This window comes from Nothobranchius furzeri, chromosome 9, assembly GCF_043380555.1.
Source record: "Nothobranchius furzeri strain GRZ-AD chromosome 9, NfurGRZ-RIMD1, whole genome shotgun sequence".
Classification (NCBI taxonomy): domain Eukaryota; kingdom Metazoa; phylum Chordata; class Actinopteri; order Cyprinodontiformes; family Nothobranchiidae; genus Nothobranchius; species Nothobranchius furzeri.
In genome coordinates, this window is record NC_091749.1 from 50,164,170 (window position 1) to 50,183,301 (window position 19,132).

General features: G+C 42.2%; 1 protein-coding gene and 1 long non-coding RNA gene across 8 annotated transcripts in view; both read left to right on the forward strand.

Annotated features, from left to right (window-relative positions):
- Positions 1-957: 957 nt before the first annotated feature.
- LOC129153052 (uncharacterized) lies at positions 958-1,499 on the forward strand. Its single transcript, XR_011521617.1, has 3 exons — positions 958-1,100; positions 1,193-1,318; positions 1,413-1,499. It is a non-coding gene; the product is annotated as an uncharacterized lncRNA (long non-coding RNA).
- Positions 1,500-1,614: 115 nt separating this feature from the next.
- Positions 1,615-19,132, forward strand: part of lrp4 (low density lipoprotein receptor-related protein 4) — a 164,298-nt gene continuing 146,780 nt past the window's right edge. For all 7 annotated transcript variants that reach the window (XM_070554915.1, XM_070554916.1, XM_070554917.1 and 4 more), the window contains exon 1: positions 1,615-2,209. In XM_070554915.1, coding sequence (XP_070411016.1) covers positions 2,149-2,209 — 61 coding nt within the window. In that variant the 5' untranslated portion in view covers positions 1,615-2,148. The remainder of the gene's footprint in view (positions 2,210-19,132) is intronic.

Sequence of the window (19,132 nt, forward strand, 5' to 3'; positions counted from 1 at the left end):
ACCTACCCACCTCTGCTGAAACTGCCAACCTCCTCATCAAACATGTGTTCCGCCTACATGGCATTCCCTCAGAGATCCTCTCGGACCGTGGCCGGCAGTTCATATCTCGGGTGTGGAAGGAGTTTGCCACTCATCTGGGGGCCCGGGTCGCCCTAAGTTCAGGTTTTCACCCACAGACCAATGGCAAGTGTGAGCGGATGAACCAGGAACTGGAGGTCAACTGGAGGATGCTAAGATGTGTCTGCTCCTCTAATCCCTCTGGATGGAGCGACCAACTGGCATGGATCGAGTACCATGTCCCCTCTGCTACAGGTCAGTCCCCGTTCAAGAGCTATCAGCCACCTCTGTTTCCCTCTGACCCCGACTGCTCGGCGCACCTGGACCCAGACCCGGGCAGCCCTTCAGCGTACCGCAGACTGGTGGATCGACGCAGACGTACCGCTCCTGCCTATGCTCCAGGCCAACAGGTATGGCTGTCCACCTGTGACATTAACCCCAGGGACTCCAACAGGAAGTTCTCCCCCCAGTTCTCCCCCCTACACCATCGCCGAAGTCCTCAGTCCGGTGTCTGTCCGTCTGTCCCTGCCTCCGTCCATGAGAGTGCATCTCGTGTTCCACGTGTCCCTGATAAGCCTGTTGTGTCTAGTCCCCTGTGTCCTCCTAATTACCCTCCTCCTCCAGTTCGGCTCTCAGATGGCGGTCTCGGCTACCGGGTCCGGCGCATCCTGGACATTTGCCCCCGGGGTCGTGGTCGCCACTTCCTGGTGGACTGGGAGGGATATGGCCCAGAGCATCGTCAATGGATCCCGAGCTCCTGGATCGACGATGTCTTCCTCATCAGAGATTTCGAGGCCACCTCCTCCGTGGCTAGGCCGCCAGGTGGTGTCCCGGGGGTGGGGGTGTGTGTGTGTGTGTGGGGGGGGGGGGGGGGGGGGGATTTTCATGGTTCTGCTTGTTCTCTGCTGGCTCTTGTTCCTCCTAAGTGTTTTGCAGGTGGGTGTGTTGGAGAGTCGCAGCTGCAGCTGATTCCATCAGCAGGGCCAGGGGATTTAAGGAGCGGTGTTGCCACACTTCAGCGCCAGTTGATACTCTATCGTTGGGTACCTCTAGCCACATCCTGTCCTGTCCTGTCAGATTATTCTGGAGTTGTGTTTTAGACTTGTGCTCATTCTGCTTTCCTTGTCTGCCCCAGTACCTGTCCTGGATCCTTGCCCCTGTTCTCTCTTGCCTAAAGTGTGTCGTCACCTCCAGCGTCGCTCAGCTTCCTTGGCCGTCCGCTCTCCACCACCCACCTGTCCTGGATTATCTGCAACCACCAGTACCTTAAGACCACTCCATCTTCATTATGTAGTTTATTTTTCCTGGTTCTCAGCTTCCTGTGTTCACCCCGTTTATTCTTCTGTTCTTTTTAGAATCCAAGTTCACCCTGTCCCGTTTGGATCAGCGCCCTTCGTTTACCTTAGTTTCCTTTTTAAATAAACATTTTGTATTTTTTCTTACATTGATCTCCGTGTGTGATTCTTTCATGTCGGCAAAGAAACTTCCACCCACCCCGACAGAGTGAGAGTTGCTCTGAGCCTTTTAAAAGACGTAATCTAACAATGACACAACGCAAACAGAGATTTTGGACGAGTCTACTTTATGAGAGATGAGGGAACTCCCGGTGAGATCAGGTTAGCTAAAAAGTAGAGGCATCCAACCTAAAAAAAGATAGTGTTTCCTTTGATTGTATTACACAGACAGAACGAGGTCGCTACTGCTATTATCTCTGTTTAATTCTCCTGTTAACTTTTACACATGTCGGTGGACAAAGTTATCACCCCCAAGCTTCGGTGTGGTACAGTCCACAGCTCCTACTGGTTTCCCCACCGTCGGGACCTGGAGCACAACATGTTGGAGACCGTGGTCGAGTGGCTCCGCTCAGAGTTAACTTTTTAATCCCGGTTTTGTTGCGATATCACACAAGAAGAGGAGGCGGAGGAGGTCGGGGAGAGCGAGGGGGATAAAAAGTCAGTCATGGTATGAGTTTAGGCGGAGAGCTGGAGCGTCTCCCTGTGAAAGAAGCACGTCTGTGTTTAACTGCCTAGAGAGGAAGAGTAAGAGGGGAGCGAGAAGCCCGGAGAAGAGGAAAGAAAAGTGGGGTACAAGATGCAACTCGCCGCGGTGCTGTGGGGCGTTCTGGCAACTTTGCTGCTCAGCCAGAATCCAGGTAAGACAATGGGCGAGGAGCGACGCCGTGAGCGGGGTCTGAGGCGGCTGCAGAGGAGCGGGGTTTCTGGGAGACGGAGCTTTCTCTCTTTCCACTGTTTGTGTTTCAATTCCCTCCACGAGCTCCGCGAATGGCTTCAGATACAAACACAAGTTTAGCGGACACAGGGTAAAATTTATTTTTAGAAAGAAAATATATCTTGTAGACAACGTGCCTTCATTTGAGCTCGTTTCATCTTTTTTAATTTTACTTATTATGCACCAATTTTTGTTGTTGCTGTACTTTAGTTTTAGCATCTTTAGGCTGTTTAACCTATTAAATGCTTTTCATTACATTCAATTCATACATTTTAAGTCATATTTTTGTTCACTGTGATCGTTGTCTTCAGTCTACTGGTCTGAATGGTGCATGCATGACTTAATGATAGATTTACCAAAAGTGTTTTTTGTGTTAGTCAAAATTGCATTTAGACTGCTTTACAGTGGAGGTGTAATAATATGCTCTGTGCTGTTAAATCCTCATCCTGAGGCGTGTTATCACTAGTTATAGCTGATTTATGACTAACTTATCCCACTGGAAATCAGGTACAGTGCTTTTGTTTGATCTTAAAGCAAAGATATATTTATACAAACCAGTTGGATGTAGACTTAGGATGTGAGTTAAATTTGTGGATCCAGGGATTTCCTAATGCTTTGATAGCAGGTGGACAAGGCTGGTTCAGTTTTAATAAGTTTGTTCTTATACTGAGTGTTTTCCACCACCCCCAGTGGTCCCCATGTTTCTCCAACACCTTGTGTTTACAGCATGTTGAAACAGCCGCTGGAATGCAAGGATTCACCAAAGCTATTTTCTAAACACACACACACGCAGAAAGTGTATTGGCGCACACACACACAGGTGCCTGGTGTCATGATCTCTGACGTTGCATGAAGAGATTAACCTTATAGGGGAGCATAAATGACATCTGTAATTGTCTAGTCGGATCTGAAAAAGAGGTCGGAGTGCAACGTCTCCTAAATGTCACCAAGAGACCGCCTCTAAAATGTCAGCCAGATATGAGTCAATATTCAACTGAAAACAAAAGCAACAATGGAGCATCCACATCCTATTACCAGTTGGTCTTTTCATCTTTTCAGATGTAGTTATCACCCCCCCACCCCCACCCCCCACCCCCACCCCCCTTTAATCTGAGGGCTGTGCTGGTTTGATTATGGACTTGTTCGGTCACAAAGCAATTATGTGTGCAGCACCTCTGTTATGTATTAAACCTGACTTTGCTGTGTTTGATTGTGATAGGCCTGGCATTTTCTGTTGAGGCATAGCTCAAGTGATTGTCTTTTTATGAGCTGACGCTGCTGATGGATGTTGTTCATCTCCTCTTTTAAAATCAAGATTTTTAAATAATTTTTTTTCATCAACGGTTTAACTTTTCTTTGGTAGTCCACAGTACTCACAGCTGTATTCCATTTGGTCAAAAACCTGTTTTTCCCACATTGTTAAGACGGTGTCTCTGGCTAGTGTAGGATATGAATTCTAAAGTGATTTTTGCTCATTAGAAGAAAAACCAGTTTGTTGAGTTTAAATATGAAAGAGTCCGTGATAGAAGACGTATGCTGTGTTCCCTAAATTGCTTCATGAAGGCAAGCGGCTGGTCCCAGTTGGCAGTGGATGACGGCCCAGGGCTGTCATTTATTAATTTGTTTTTTTTTGTGTTTGTGCTGGTCTGATGTCTTATATGTGTGTGAGGTCAAAATGCCTCCTCAGCCTAGTCTAGTGGCCTTGCAGTAATGGCCTGAGCATGACTAATGGCAACTTGGCAAGTGTGTTCTCCAGTTTAATGATGAGCTCTGGGACAGTGCTACTCCTCACCCACTTCTGTGATTTCTACTGAACCCTCCTCATTTACCGATCAGCTATTGATTGGACTCAGGTTCACTCTGAACCTTTGTTATTGTCCCACTAAAAACATCAGTGCACACAATTCACATTTCCAATAAAGCATCATGGGAATTATTTTAGATCCATTGGGAAGAAGATGAAATATTTAATTTGCACAGCAAAGCTTGAGCTGTAGGGAATTGCTTCTGTGTGAATCTGACATCCAAACAACTTACTTCTTGGTTGAGGGTGATTTGTTTTGCCAAACAAAAGAAAAAAAGGAGAAAGAAATAGTGATGGTAAATGAAAAAAAAAGTGTAGCGTAGAAAGGAAAGTGGTTAAATATAAAGACATTTACTAGTTACTTAGATGTAAAGGTTATGATTGGAAACTTGACCTAAAAAGTCAAATTTTGAAGTTTGATGGAGTGCAGCATAAAAAGTTAATTTTAGGACAATTTATTATGACAGTTAATGGGAATTGGTTCAAACTGTACATTTTTCAGTAGGGATGTACCGATCAGGTTTTTTTGCCCTCGAGTCCGAGTCATTTGATTTTGAGAATCTGCCGATACCGAGTCCCGATCTGATACTTTCGATGCATATAACAATAAAAAATAATGAAAAGGAATAAACAGTTCCAGAATGTTCCTTATTTTTTATTTAATTACCTTTTAATTTTTAACAACAGATCACTTCTGTGAGGTAGCTTGAACAATCAAGTAATAAATAACATAAATTCTTCACTTTTGGACTTTGTTGCAAATATAAAAAGTCTAATATAAAACAGATAGCACTTCAACTTAAAATACCTGGCAGGGGTCTATTTTGCCTCGGCCCCCAAAATGCTTAGATATGTCCCTGGGCATGGGACGGAGTTTTGAAGATGATCTGAATTGTATCAACTAAATAAATACTACATGCTGGTAAGTTATTGCTTTATACAGGTACAAACGTGTAGTGGGATAAATCTACCTACATTTAATTTTTTAAGAACTTTGTTTTGTTTTCTTGGTTTTTGTTTTCCTATCTTCCTGTCCTGTCTGTCTCTGATCTTCCTGCATCTCCCAGTCCTCCAGAAAAACTCCTGCCTGCTTCCTTCTTTTTCACCTCACAAGTAACTTTTTAACTAGCAGATCAAATTGATCTATTGACCGCAAAAAAAGCTGAGTGTGCGCTCGCGCTGCCCGGCTGCGCCAGTGACGCGCGCTGCAGCGGGGGCAGCGCGAGCGCGTCCACACATCATGCTCAAATACAGACAGAACTTAGCAGAGAGAAAATGAACGGACACGAATGACTGTGTGTTAATTGTATATTTTTTTGGTGACGCCACTTAGAAACTTTAAAAATGTTACTGTGGCCGTTTGCAGAACGCAGCTGGAGTTCATGAATAATCAGCGGTTTGCCTGCCGCTCTCTGCATCTCTGCTCAAAAGAATCCCCGCTACGCTGAGTCCATGTATTATAGGTAGAAACTGGATCTCTTTTGTGCTCCTTCTGGGTGTGTAAGTTAAGGGCGTCAGGGAAGCCTGACAACCCTAAAGGAGAACCAAGTTGCTCTCCTGTAATTTGAACTCAGTATCCAAATTCGGATCGGGGCTTGGATCGTGAAGTAAAGCCCGAGTCCCGATCGAGTCTGAAACCACGTGATTGGGGCCGATTTCCGATCATGTGATTGGATCGGGACATCCCTATTTTTCAGTCATCTTAAAGGACTCTCCATGTCACACTATGCAAACTGAGGTGGCGCACTGGAAGGACCAAGACTTTAGTGAGTCAAGCTTCACAACGTCTCACTCCAGCACAGTGTTTCACAATATTTTTTTGTCATGGATTCTCCTGCCTTTGCACCCACCCCTTATTTTCCCGTGCGACCCCGGGCAATTAAGAAACACTGCTCTAGCAGGACATGGCAATGTCACAGGGATACAAGTTGGCAAATTCCCAAGATGCCAATGATGAAAAGAAAAATGCACTAGCGTTAACACTTTTTAAAATTAGATTCCGTATCAAGCTCCAAAAACGAGTACTCCTCATGTTCATCCGTGTAGCCTTCAACGTTGTTAAGGGTGATACTGCGACTGTCTCATATTAATTTCATAACTAGTTTTTTGCATCACTTTATGACTGTATTTTAATTGGTTTATTGCTGACCAGTGTCATACATTTTCAGACACTACTGGAAGACTGTTGAAGGCTGGATTTGGTGGTGTGAATTATGCTCACTGCAATGTTTCTCATTATAACTATGTATGAAAGATTTGTCTCCAATGGCCAAATAACACACAGCGTTAACCAGCATTTTGTGTTAGAGAAGAGAAGGTGTTTTGTCACAAGAAAATTCTGAAAAATTAAAATCAACCAACATAAAATGAAAAAACACCTTTCTAATCGACGATTTGGGCTAGGACTAAGCTGTAACATTAGTAATCTCACTGAGTTTTTATCAACAGGGCTTGAAAAGAAGAGGTTGGGAGTCTTTGGCTATTTGCTGCTGCCGTCAGTGTCCTTTCTTGCATCCTGTATCCTCTTTTTGGATTGATTAGTCCCCTGACAATGGACCAACTAAGATGGCCCATTTTTTACCCAGCATACAGGCTTGGTTTTGCATACCAAGAGTTAGAATGTAAATTTATGACTTTGTCTTGCTGAAACCCTTCCAAGACCACATTTAATTAACTGTCTTCTGAGTAATTGTGTCGGTATTAATGGTGTTGCAAGGTTGATGTTTATGAGTAACCCAGCCCTCAATGTGATTTATGGTGTACCAATTGTTGTTGTTGGTACAAATTCAACTCTATATGCAATAGTACTTTTCTGTCTGTGGTTGATCTGGAGGATGTGGCTTGATTCTCAAAAAGAACCTTCTATTTTGGCAGAATTTGACTGTTTTGGCACGTGTGTGTATTTAGCCTTTCACTCTGGTTTTATGGTATTAGTTAAAGCCTTTTAGGGGATTCAGAAGGAGAAAAATAAGTCAAGTATTTATTAATGTGTCTGAGAGTAATGTTTTCATGTTAAATGAGCGTGTCCTGTGTGTGTGCGTGTGTATGTGTGCACCCTCCTCAGGTCTAGAGGGTAAGGTTGGTGTTGGCCAGGTTGTTGCTTACAACAGGGGAAAGCAGAACAGGCCACCTGATACCCCCTCTGTGCTTTGTGCATCTCTTCGGAGGGGATGGAATTGCACCTCCAAGGTAGCAATAGAGATAGCCTGTGATTACTTGCTTCCCAGCAACCCCCCCTCCAACATTCTGTTCTGAATAAATGTCAGACCTCTTAGACCTCCCTCTTACTACCTCATGTTTCTCTACCTTCCTCTAAATCACCTGGCCCTCGTCCTGCAGAACTCGCCTCTTCTGTAAGAGACCCCTGGGTATGCTTTCGGCTTTTGGACAGTTTCTGATTTCAGAACCAGATTCCACAGTCTGAGGGCTTATTTCAATTGTGCTCATTGCTCTAATATATGTCACAGATGCCAACGCTCAGTTCACACCAGGCCCCCACAATGCAGCTCTGAAATTGAGTCAAACCCAAAAGTGAAATAAATTGCAGTTCAACCCTCATCCGCTGGGGGCTGGTGTCAGAAGCGAGCAAATCCTCATTGACTCCCATGTTAAAAATACCAGTTTCACAGCAGAAATAAACATGTTTACAGCCTGGTACCAAAACATGTTTTTTGTTTAAATTATCTAGTTTACACTCATGACAACTCTGAGGGGGGTGAATTTTTTTCTCACTCTTCTGTTTAAGTGTATTAAAAGCCTAAAATTCTGTATAATTAATGAGCATCCGACCCACGTGACCACAGAGCTAGCTCCGTGGAAAAGCCTCAGTAGAGCCTCGGTCTGGCTTGGAAACTGTTCCGGGATTTTGAGTCTCTGTGTTTGTGTCTTCTTTTATGGATATTTTTTGTGCAATTGTTGGACAAAATGATTTGCTGTGGCATTAATTGCACTAATAGAGCATCCAAGGAGTCTCCACTTAATTTTTTTCGGTAAGTAAAATTATATTTATGTATGTTAGGTCACTACCAAGCTGAGCTTAGATTTTAACATGTACTGTTTAACCATGAAATTTAAATGTAATAGGGTAAAACCCAGTGCATTTAACATAATGCTGCACTTTAGAAAATGGGTTGAAATATAACATGTTGGTGGAGCTGAGTTCCGACTATCGGCTTGTGGAGCTCTCGGGAGACCGATGTTTTCCACCCGTTCTCCCCTCCCCGCATCTCTGTCTGATCGCGGCTTCTGTGTGCTGCGGTGGGCTGATGGCTTGTGGAGCTCTGGGATGGAAACCTTTCCACCCGGTTCTCCCCAGCGGCAGCTCTGCGCATCTCAGATCGCAGCAGCGCTTGTCTGCTGTGCGTTGCCAGCTTCTGGAGGTTTCCGAGACCTCTGTGTTCCACCCGGTTTTACCCAGCGGTCAGCCCGGCGTATCTCTGACTCAGAAGCTCTGATGTTGTGCACAGTTAACTCCGGTTGTAGCTAGGTTGCTACCTCCGTTAGCTTAGCTCCCACCTCCGCATTAGCTTTGGGTTATCTTCAGGTTAGCTTGTAGCTAGTTCGACCGGGTGTCGTCAGTCCTTCCCAGCCTTACAGCCCCACCCTCAGCTCCACCTCTCTTTCCTTTTATGGAATTGTCTGGGCTTGACGGAACCTGTGACACGGCCAAAATGGCAGTGGTGGCCACCTCCCATTTTAGCAGAAAAACTTGTTATTGGAGCCTATGGAAACCCATTGTCCATATATTTATGTCGATGGTTCACACGAGCAAACCAAGTAAAGCAGTGCAGGCACCTAGGTAGGAGAACAATTGTACTCATTGTGACAGCTGATATGAAGAACTGATACATTTTAACACCATCAGCTTTGTCAGTGTGCTTTCACATAAAATAAGATGGGAGACATGTTTGTTGGAGTTGGGTGGGTTTTTAATACCATTAAATCTAGTGATGCACCGATATGAAATTTTTGGGCCGATACCGATATCTGATATTAAGATCACTCTTGTGGCCGATAACCGATAATTGCAGATACAGATATACTGACATTAATGCTTCTAAAATCTGCAGATTTTGTACAAAATAAAAATTATTAAAGCTGAATTTACGTAATTATTAACACACGTCACACACATTTACGCTTCTGAGATTATTACATTCACTGATCACTTGGCTAAACAAATACACATCACCCCCCTCACCCTCTGAAACAGTCCAACAAATGGTGACAAGATGGAAAAAATATCGGTTGATGATATCGGCTGATTTATTTTTTTATCAGACCGATACCGATATGTTAAAAAATGACTAACATCGGCCGATACCAATATTGATGCCAATATATTGTCCATCCCTAAGTAAATCCCTCCTTAAGTTACACAGCAGTAGCCGGTATACCAGTCTGCTTAGGGATAGCTGGCAGTGTAATTTAGGGCATTTTAAGAGTTTCAAATATGTTTTAGCCATATTGTTTATAATAACGGTGCAACAGTATTATTATTTTGTCTTTGCTTTACAGGAAACAAAGCTTTATACATAATAAATAAGACTATCATTTAGCCCTCTGGAGGCAGGCGTTGCAGATTTGCAACATTAAAACCTACCTACCTGATTACTCTACATCCGTATTTCATGAGCATTTCTAAACTCAGAAGTACCCCTGAAGGACTTAGTTGTTCGTCCTTTTATCAAAACTTATTATGAGCCTGAGAGGGTTAAGAAAAAGGGTGTGTTGCACAAAAGTATTGCTACAAGGTTGTTTCATTTAAAAGTTAAACTTTTCTGCCTACTTCAATGTTACCATCTTTAAGTAAATGCAGGGGAAAGCCATCTGGAAACACTTAGCAGAGAACTGTTAAAAATCAAGCTTGTTTTTTTAGCACATGGAAGGTTTTTTTGTTGGACCATCAGAAGCTCTGTAACAGGTCAGGTGTAGTTCTGCTTTTTTTCCAGTGTGTGTTCCACCTCAACTACCAAGCGAGGCAAAACAAATGCTGCAAAATTTGTCGCCATGGTGCGTTTATAACTTGCACCGTTGCGGTAAAATTACACGGATTTGCTGGCATGGTGTGTCTTGTAAAAAGGGCTATACTTTCAGCAGTTGTTTGGCTGAGGTGTCTCAAGTGGTTTGATTGGTTTGCTATGATTGAACTCAAAAGCAAAGTTTTTCAGCACTTTGCATGAAGGGCAGTGAGATCTATGAATAACGTTGTGAAAATTAGTTAAAGTAAAAACACATTTTATTGTAGAACTTTCTATGTTGGTTTCAATTGAATGAAAAACTTCCCAAAGGTGATTTTTTTGTATCACTTTTTGAAATACTAATACTCAAGAGTTTACCAGTTGTTAAGCAGAATATTAGCAGCCCTTCTGAGTTTTGGTATCGAAGGAGCTTGTGCATGGTTATTTTGTTACAAGGCACGTATGAAGCCAAGTTCCTCAGGGGTAGCAGATTATTGGAAACTGTAATAAACTCTGGTTCTCTGTCTCAGTGGGGGCCTGCTGTAGAGGACAGACAGATAAGCAGGGCTGGAGACTTGCTGTCTGAGGACAACCAGTGTGGGCGGAGCAGAAATACAAAGGCATTTAGAACACACTCAGGTGGAAAACCATAGGACCTTAATTCTTCAGTGTGTGCCTTCCTCACTTTCTGTGGCTAAGGAGAAAAGCATCTGCAGGGACAATAAACTCTGGTCTATCTGAAAAAGGGCATGAACAGATTGTTGAGACGAAAGGCTTCATACCCTCCTAATGGGATTTTAGTCATGAATAAATAAAAAACAAGATGGTGTCTTGTTTTGTTTGGGAACATCTTTTTGCAAACAAAATGATGCATTTGTTTGATACCAATGTCTGCATGGTTTCAGTTTTTACTGGGAACAGCCATAATTCTGCTTGTTTCATCTTTAATGTGCCAAGTGGGCCAAACACGCAGACTCATGAGATAACAAGTGTGGATAACAGAAACATCAGCTGGGTTAAGATGTTGATTGGTTTTGGTTCTTTCATGGTGAGGAAAAGTTGGAACAACTCCCTGTTTTTTTTATCTAAAAGCAAAAAAAAGCTAATCTTGTTACATCTGCTTGCACACTTGGTAGTTAACGTCTTTGTCTTCTCACATTGTCAAGTGTGACAAAAAACAGAATGGGTGAGAGTTCAATATATAAATAACTCTACAGCCAGTGAAAGACATTCTTCTTCATTTACTGGACATGGTCTCATTCAGTACCCTGAGATCATGAGCACAATGTGTTTGTATGTGCACACATGCTTTTTTACTTAACTGTATGGCAGCTCACAAACAGCCCACCATCATGGAGGGAGACGAGATTTTCTCTGCTGAAGGATGTCAGTGCGCTGACTTAAGATTTTGTCTAGAAGACTTATCTTCAGCTAACCAATGCTGTCTTTTTATAGCCACACACACACACACGCACGCACGCACGCACGCACGCACGCACGCACGCACGCACGCACGCACGCACACACACACACACACACACACACACACACACACACACACACACACACTTTCTCTTTCCTCCATTAGGAAATGATAATCTGGATTTAAATGGCGCACGTTCACTCCTTGAAAGCTTCAAACTGTAGTTTGATCCAAAGAGCTATTAAAATATTGAATCAGATCAGTTCTAAAGTTTATACAAGATTTAATAAACTCGACAGCCAAGCCTCCATTTCACATTCCTTTTAATGGGAAACATTTCTTCTTCTTCTTTTTAATTGTTACATCTGAGATGAGTCAACAGAGTATGTTCCCTCAGAATTAGGCACGTTTGTGACTCAGAAAAAGCCATCATCAAATAAGGTCGGCCACCATTCACCATGGCAACTGGCGAGGGAAAGGAAGGTTGTCCTACTTTATTCTGCTGGCGTTTGAAGCCATAATGCATGTGTATGTTGGGTATCAGCACATATTCAACATTAAAAAGAGAAAACAACTTGAAAAGCTACAGTGGCAAATTAAAGGCTATTGAAGTCAGAAAGAACTGGAGCCCAAATATACGCCACCATTTAATTTTTTTTTATGTTTTGAGTTTGTTTTATATATGAAGTTCAATAAATATTAAGATATTTATTGACTTATTTAATTTATATTGCACACAGTGAATGTTCAGTTGTCTTTCACAATCAGTGTGCTGCTAAAACGTGTATATCAGCCTTAATAATCGACTGTAGATATCGGCCATCTGCAGCAAATGCCTTTAAAAATCGGTATGGCATCGGCCTTAAAAAACCCATAAAGGTCGGCCTCTAGTCTTTGGTGTGACCCAACCAGGATTTGAACCCTGATCATCCAGTTTTAGGGCACACACTCATAACACTAGGCCACTGAGCTGGTTATCAACATGTCGTCCTTTAATGTCAGTGTTTGTAAAGCAAAAGTTTGTTAATGGCAAATTTAGAAAACAAATTAGCTTTCATACCTTTTAACAACGTTCTAACATAGTATAGCTAGAATATATTGTGGATATAAAAAATAATGTAAAAAAAAATATGAAGTGGTTCTCCTTCATTTGTTTAAATAATCTACACCAATAACATGTTTTAAACCAAAAGCAACTATTGGACCATGTGTTAGTCGGTCTTGCTGAACCTCACTCCACTGGGTCCTCCATTCATTACACACTCATGTATTTAGCAACAGAACACTGGTGTAAGAGGTTCTGCAGCTGGCTGCTAACACTTCAACTTTAGGACAAACTACCAGAGTCCCAAAAAGAAAAACACCATTTGAAGTGACGAACAACAAAAGACGTTTGGACTTAGAAAACAGCGGCTGGTGTTTAGCACTATCTAATTTCCTCTGCCATCCTGGGTTTCCGGTTCTGGCAGAAGCGTCTCAGGGAAGATACTTGAGGGGAGGGGTAAGTGTTCCGTGACTGTGTTTGCGTTTAAAATAGGGCTGAAACGAATCATCGAATGAGTTGATTAATTAAATTACTCAATTAATTTTTTACTGATTTGAAGCTAAAATGTGTGCACACCACAGTCTGAACACATTTTACTGGCACACTATGTGGTCATCTAGATGCAGTGGAGGAAAATATAGATAGAAACCAGCAAAGACAGAAGCCATTGTAAAAGGCAGAAATGGTTCAAAGTTTGGGATCAAGAGTTAAACTATGGGCAGATTAGCTAATGCTAAACATACATAAGTCAAATGGGGTTCCATAAATTATTTATTACCTATAAAAATCTTCTGTGAAGGAGGAAACTAGAGGACAGCAAATTAATATATATTGTTGATTCTTTTATAATTTTGTTGTTTTATTTTTACATTTTTAACAGCATACTATAATCTTGTTTCATTAGAAACATTTTACTATTTAATATTTATTTATTTATTTATTTCAGGCAATGGCACATTTAAGTAAACAAGGTAAATATAATCATTTTATACAAAGGAATAAACATACATGGCCATATTATTCTGCCCGAAAGGGAGTGGGAGGAAGAAAACATATAATCCCACCCCCAAATCCCCATACAGTCAAAAACCAAATAAGAGTTTTGCTATTACTTTGTTTAAATATTTCTTTTTACATTTTTATAGCATGATGGCGTTACCACAGGCAACAGGTAATTTACAATTTACATTTTTACATTATACAATTTTACCGTTGACCACAATTCCTATCAACAATGGTAAAAGACAAATACCAACAATTTTAACTGACAATATAGCAACAATTGTAAGGAACCGTAAGAGAGAATTATAAGACACCTTTCGTCAAACTTTTTGACAGGTCTATTGTTCTTTGACCTTTTTGACCTTTCAGTCCTATTGTTCATTTGACCCTTGACCTTGCCCCCCCTTCCTATCATTAATCAAATGGACAGGTGTATTGTTCAATCTTTGCCCCCCCTTCCGTATCATTAATCAAATGGACATGTGTATTGTTGATCGTCCAGATGGCCTAGACCCCCCACGCCGCATCATCAATGGCGTATTGTTGAACGTGTCCAGATGTCCATGATTCCCCACGTCATAGGCTAATGTGTGTAATGGCGTGTGAAGTTTCTTTTTGTGATAGCCCATCGGTTCCCACAGCCCCCCTCCCTTCTGAGTGTAATCCTATTGTGTATAACTCTTTAAAAGCTCAGATCTGTCCGAATGGTGAAAAGCCGAGCTCTAAGAAAAAATGATGAACCACGAGGAGCTGAATGAAGCACCAAGCCACCTCTCAGATATGTTCCTCACCTAAATATGGTATGGTCTGCTAGCTCTTGAGTGAGTGACAGAAGCTGAAGTCAATGCATGAACTTTTGCAGCCTTTTGCTGAACACACACAAACTCTTCAGAGTGACACATTGTCTATGTCATTAATACTCTCTTTGAGATGTTCACGTTGGATTTCGTATGTTCAGTCTTAAACTTTGTGTTTAAATGTGTTATTTACATGCAGCTCACTGACACTTTTTGACCAGAACTAAAACTATTGTGTAAAACTCTCTGTCCAGCAGCACATCAAATTAATGGTTGTAAGCACACACACACACACACACACACACACACACACACACACACACACACACACACACACACACACACACACACACACACACACACACACACACACACACACACACACACACACACACACACACACAAATAGGACTGAAAGGTCAAAAAGGTCAAAGAACAATAGACCTGTCAAAAAGTTTGACGAAAGGTGTCTTATAATTCTCTCTACCGTAAGCACATGTTATGCTTTGAGACAGAGTAAAATGACAGATTAATTTAAAGACTCTCATCTCTATATTTTGACCAGACCTGATGTTTATATAACAATTTCAATTGATGGACAGTTCGACATTGCTTTTTTTGTAAGTCCAGTTTGTTCCAGAGTTTCACTCCACATATAGACACACAAAAACTTTTCAGAGTGGTTGGGCTCTCGGCAGTGAAAAATATCCAAATCCTCTTAAGGTATAAACTCGCTCTGGAGTTATAAAAAATCGTTGTAGGTTAGATGGTAATAATTTATTGAATGCTTTATATAGAACTATTAATGTATTACATTTTACGAGATCAACAAATTTTAGCAGCTTTGACTGTGTAGATAAATTATGGGTATGTTCCAAAAAAGCAACCTTGTGGATGATCCGCACTGCTCTTTTCTGTAATATGATCAAAGGATGTAATGTGTTCTGGTAAGTATCGCCCCACACTTCAACACAATACGTAAGGTATAGGAGTACCAAGGCAATACGTAAGGTATAGGAGTACCAAGGTGCAGTATAAAACATTGCCAAATAGAATATTCGATTACTCGATGGAGGATTCTATAGAATATTTGAATATTAAATATTCTATAGCTGCAGCCCTAGTTTGGCTTGTTTCAGATTCTCTCTATCAGCCTTAAAGAGAACAACGCAGATCAACACTGAATTTGGTCTGTACTAACTGCACGACTGGATTGAGCAACAAAAGAGAATGCATTTCAAAAGGAACTAATTAGATTGTGGCAACAAAACTAAACAGGGAATTGAGAAATCATCCAGAGTGATGTAATGGGAGTCATTTACATTCAGTACTGGTCAGGGAGTGGAGGAACCCTCATCCCATGTCGGATAGCACCAGGAATAGGGAGATGTTAAACCAGTTTAGGGAAAATATTTCAATTCAGAATGAAAATGACTTCTGCTTTTGTTTTAAAAACAAATAAAATCAGTTTTATTCTAGTTCCAGTTATTTTAATCTCTAAACTTCAAAATTGCTTTGACCAAAAAAAAAAGTGTATGCTTTTATGTTACACAAAGGTTTGCAAACAGGACTGTATTGCATGAGAAATCTCAACTCAGCACAGCATGACTTTTTTTCTGTTCTTTTTCAAGTTCACCACATTAGTTCTTGAAATGATTATTTATGCAGCTGCTGCTATTCTCCTGTGGGCTGTTTTCCCTTTGTTTCCAGCTCACCTGATTCTATCTCTGTTCCTCTCCTGCTCTGGATCTTTACCTCTTTTAGATTATTCATGATCAGTGGGGGACTTCCTCATGGGGGCCTGCAGCTGTCTCCTAGATTACCTCCAAAAGGTGACCGAAAGACTGCTTTCAATATGCCCGCATGCACAGACAGCCCTCTAAAGCAAAGGGTTAGGACACGCACACACTCACAGCTTCCATCTTTAGCTTCCGATAAGATGAGTATGTGATATGATTTAAAAGGGACCCCCCACACTAGGAGATCTCTGCACGTCCTTGCCAACACTCTTGAGTTTCCACCATGGCATCGCAGAAATAAGGAAACGTTCATTCAAACAGTTTAGCAACTTTCGAAAGGATCATGTTTAGAAGTAATCTAGAGTATAATTATAGATGATTACATTTACAGTATCAGTGTCAATTGTGAGAGTCTGAATGTCATAGCTGGTGGCTTCTGTCAGACTCAGACTTATTTTAGTGTGTTGTGTGGCTCTAGGACGACAGCTGAAAGAATTTGGGACTTTTTGATCGCAGTGTGCAAAGTGTGCGGTTAGATCAGTGTCGTATTTCCCTCCCACACCTCGCTGTGATCCTACAACTGCAGGGAAGCACCTGTTGGGTATCTGATGTTCCTCTGGGTGTTGATGAAACCAGTAGGAGGTATGCTGCTGCGCTACGGAATTAGGTCCACATCCAGAGAAACAGAATATTGCACACAGAAAGCTGCTTTAATTTGAATCTGTTGGTGTTTGGCAGTTCTGATGAGGGTGTCAGAGATCATAGCTGAGAGCTTTTGGTTTTAATTACATCCAGATGCTGTTCAGCATTCTTGTATGGTTATAACACATCCATGGTAGTACTCAAAACCTCTAATCATTAACACATATTCTTTAGTAACTCATCGTCTTCATCAACACAAATGATTTACGAGACAAAACCTGTTGCTAAGTGGGACATAAACAGCATAATTACAATGCTTCACAATTTTCATCCAAATCAGACATTCTGTGGAGATTTGTTTAGGTAAGATGATCTTAGTTCTTCGTGATAAATGTGTAATTGCTGCACACCTGCAGCAGACCTTTTCTCCACAGCTTTAGCATGTCCTCTCATGTCTCTGCTTTCCCTCTCCTGTCCCCTCCCCGTCCCCTCTCTCACATCTCACAGATACGAGAAGCTGCAGCCATCTCATTGGAAAGTGGGGAATGAAACCTGCATTGATTGTTTGGAGAATCACAGATTAGCTACAATACATGTAGAGATTAAAGCAGTTCTGTGACTTTTTACTGTAAATTCTGTTTGTTACACATCCACCCATGTTCTCAGCCTTAGGACAATCATAAGACCCTGGTTTGTATTTACTCTATTGATCTGCTAATATTTTCCATGCCGTCATCAAATCATATTTATAAAGGATGAAATGAAACAAATTTCAGCTAAAGCTTGTGCATAGCTTTTGGAATGTGCAGCATATCTTGTTGTTTTCGACAGTTGTCCAAAGCTAACTATAACCACACACACACACACGCACGCACGCACGCACGCACACACACACACACACACACACACACACCCCACACACACACACACGTGTGTCTCTGGAACAGCCTTTAAAGGTGTATTCATTACAAATTCACTTTCTCACAGCGAACATGTCCTTGTACATTACCACTCACGCAGGAGGGATTGAAACTTCCTTCGGGGCTCGTATGATCTCAGAGTGATTTTGCCCTTCTAGAGTGACATCTCTGACTATCGTCCCCTTAGTCCTGACACACAGTGATGTCAGCTGAATGTGTGAGAGCTGACACCTGACTCTGAACGGACACACACACACACACACACACACACACACACACACACACACACACACACACACACACACACACACACACACACACACACACACACACACACACACACACACACACACACACACACACACACACACATTCTCAAAGATGTTGCTTGCTTTACAACGTGCTGGTGCCACTTGCCCTTTATGCTTATCCCTCTGCTCTATCTTTTAAAACTCATTCTTTATATCGTTTATCTACAGTTTGCTTTATTTTCAATCAATGACCCCGTGTTCTGCGGGCAGTAACTCAGCCAGGTCTGTAATGAGGGAAATGGAGGTGCCAGTTGTGGAGGTGGTAGGGGTCTTTATTAAACAAACAGTGAAGGGCTTTGGAGGCCCCCTTTGAGGTCTGGAGCTGGAATAGGGAAGCAGCTGAAAGCGCTGTACTTTCTAATGAACTTGAGTGGCCCATAGAAGCAGGGTCTTTTCACAGGAGCCAAGGAGGACAAAGTGTCAAAACAAGCCCGGCTTCTCTTCGTTCACAGGGGCTAAATGCCGCCTTTTGACTCTGTGGAGTGTGGGCATCTGAAGGGGAGGCCATGAGGAGAAAGGAGAGGGAGGCAGAATGTACTTGTTGAAACAATGGCCTCTTAAATCAAGCACCCCTCCTTGCCTCTCTTCTTCTCCTTAGCTCCTCTGTTTCCACCTCCCTAACCCCTTGTTGTATTGCCTCAACTTCCAATTAGACCTACTCTTGCACAAGCAGTTGAAAGCCCCCATATATTGCTGGGGCCTCAAAGGAGGCACTTTGGAGTTGTGTCTCTGTCGCAGTGTTGCCTCCATGAAAGCTTTTAGTATTCAGAGGAGAGCCCTGTTTGGGCTCCTTCAAGCTCTCAATCCACCACTGGGAGACTTGTGTACCATCATGTCCTCCCTGTCCACTGCCTCTTTTCTTCCTTCTTCTTTCCATGCCTCTCCACCCCCTCCATTCCACATCTCACTCTTCATCGCATTCCCAACCAGGACACTTTCTTCTGTTCGTGACCCATCCGTTCCTCCTCCATGCTTGGCTGCTCATGGGGCCGGGACTAGAGCCGTAGCCTGGCCGAGCCTGAGCACTCGCTGCCTTCCCCCCTTTCGCTGTTTAGCCACAGATGAAAAGTGGAGACAAATATGTCTGTGGTTCAAAGTCCATCCCGGCAATTACAGAGACTGATTAAAGAGCTGGCCTGCACACAGGCAGCTATTTAAAATACTACAACTCCCACTTGGCATTTAGTAACAGCACCTTCAGAA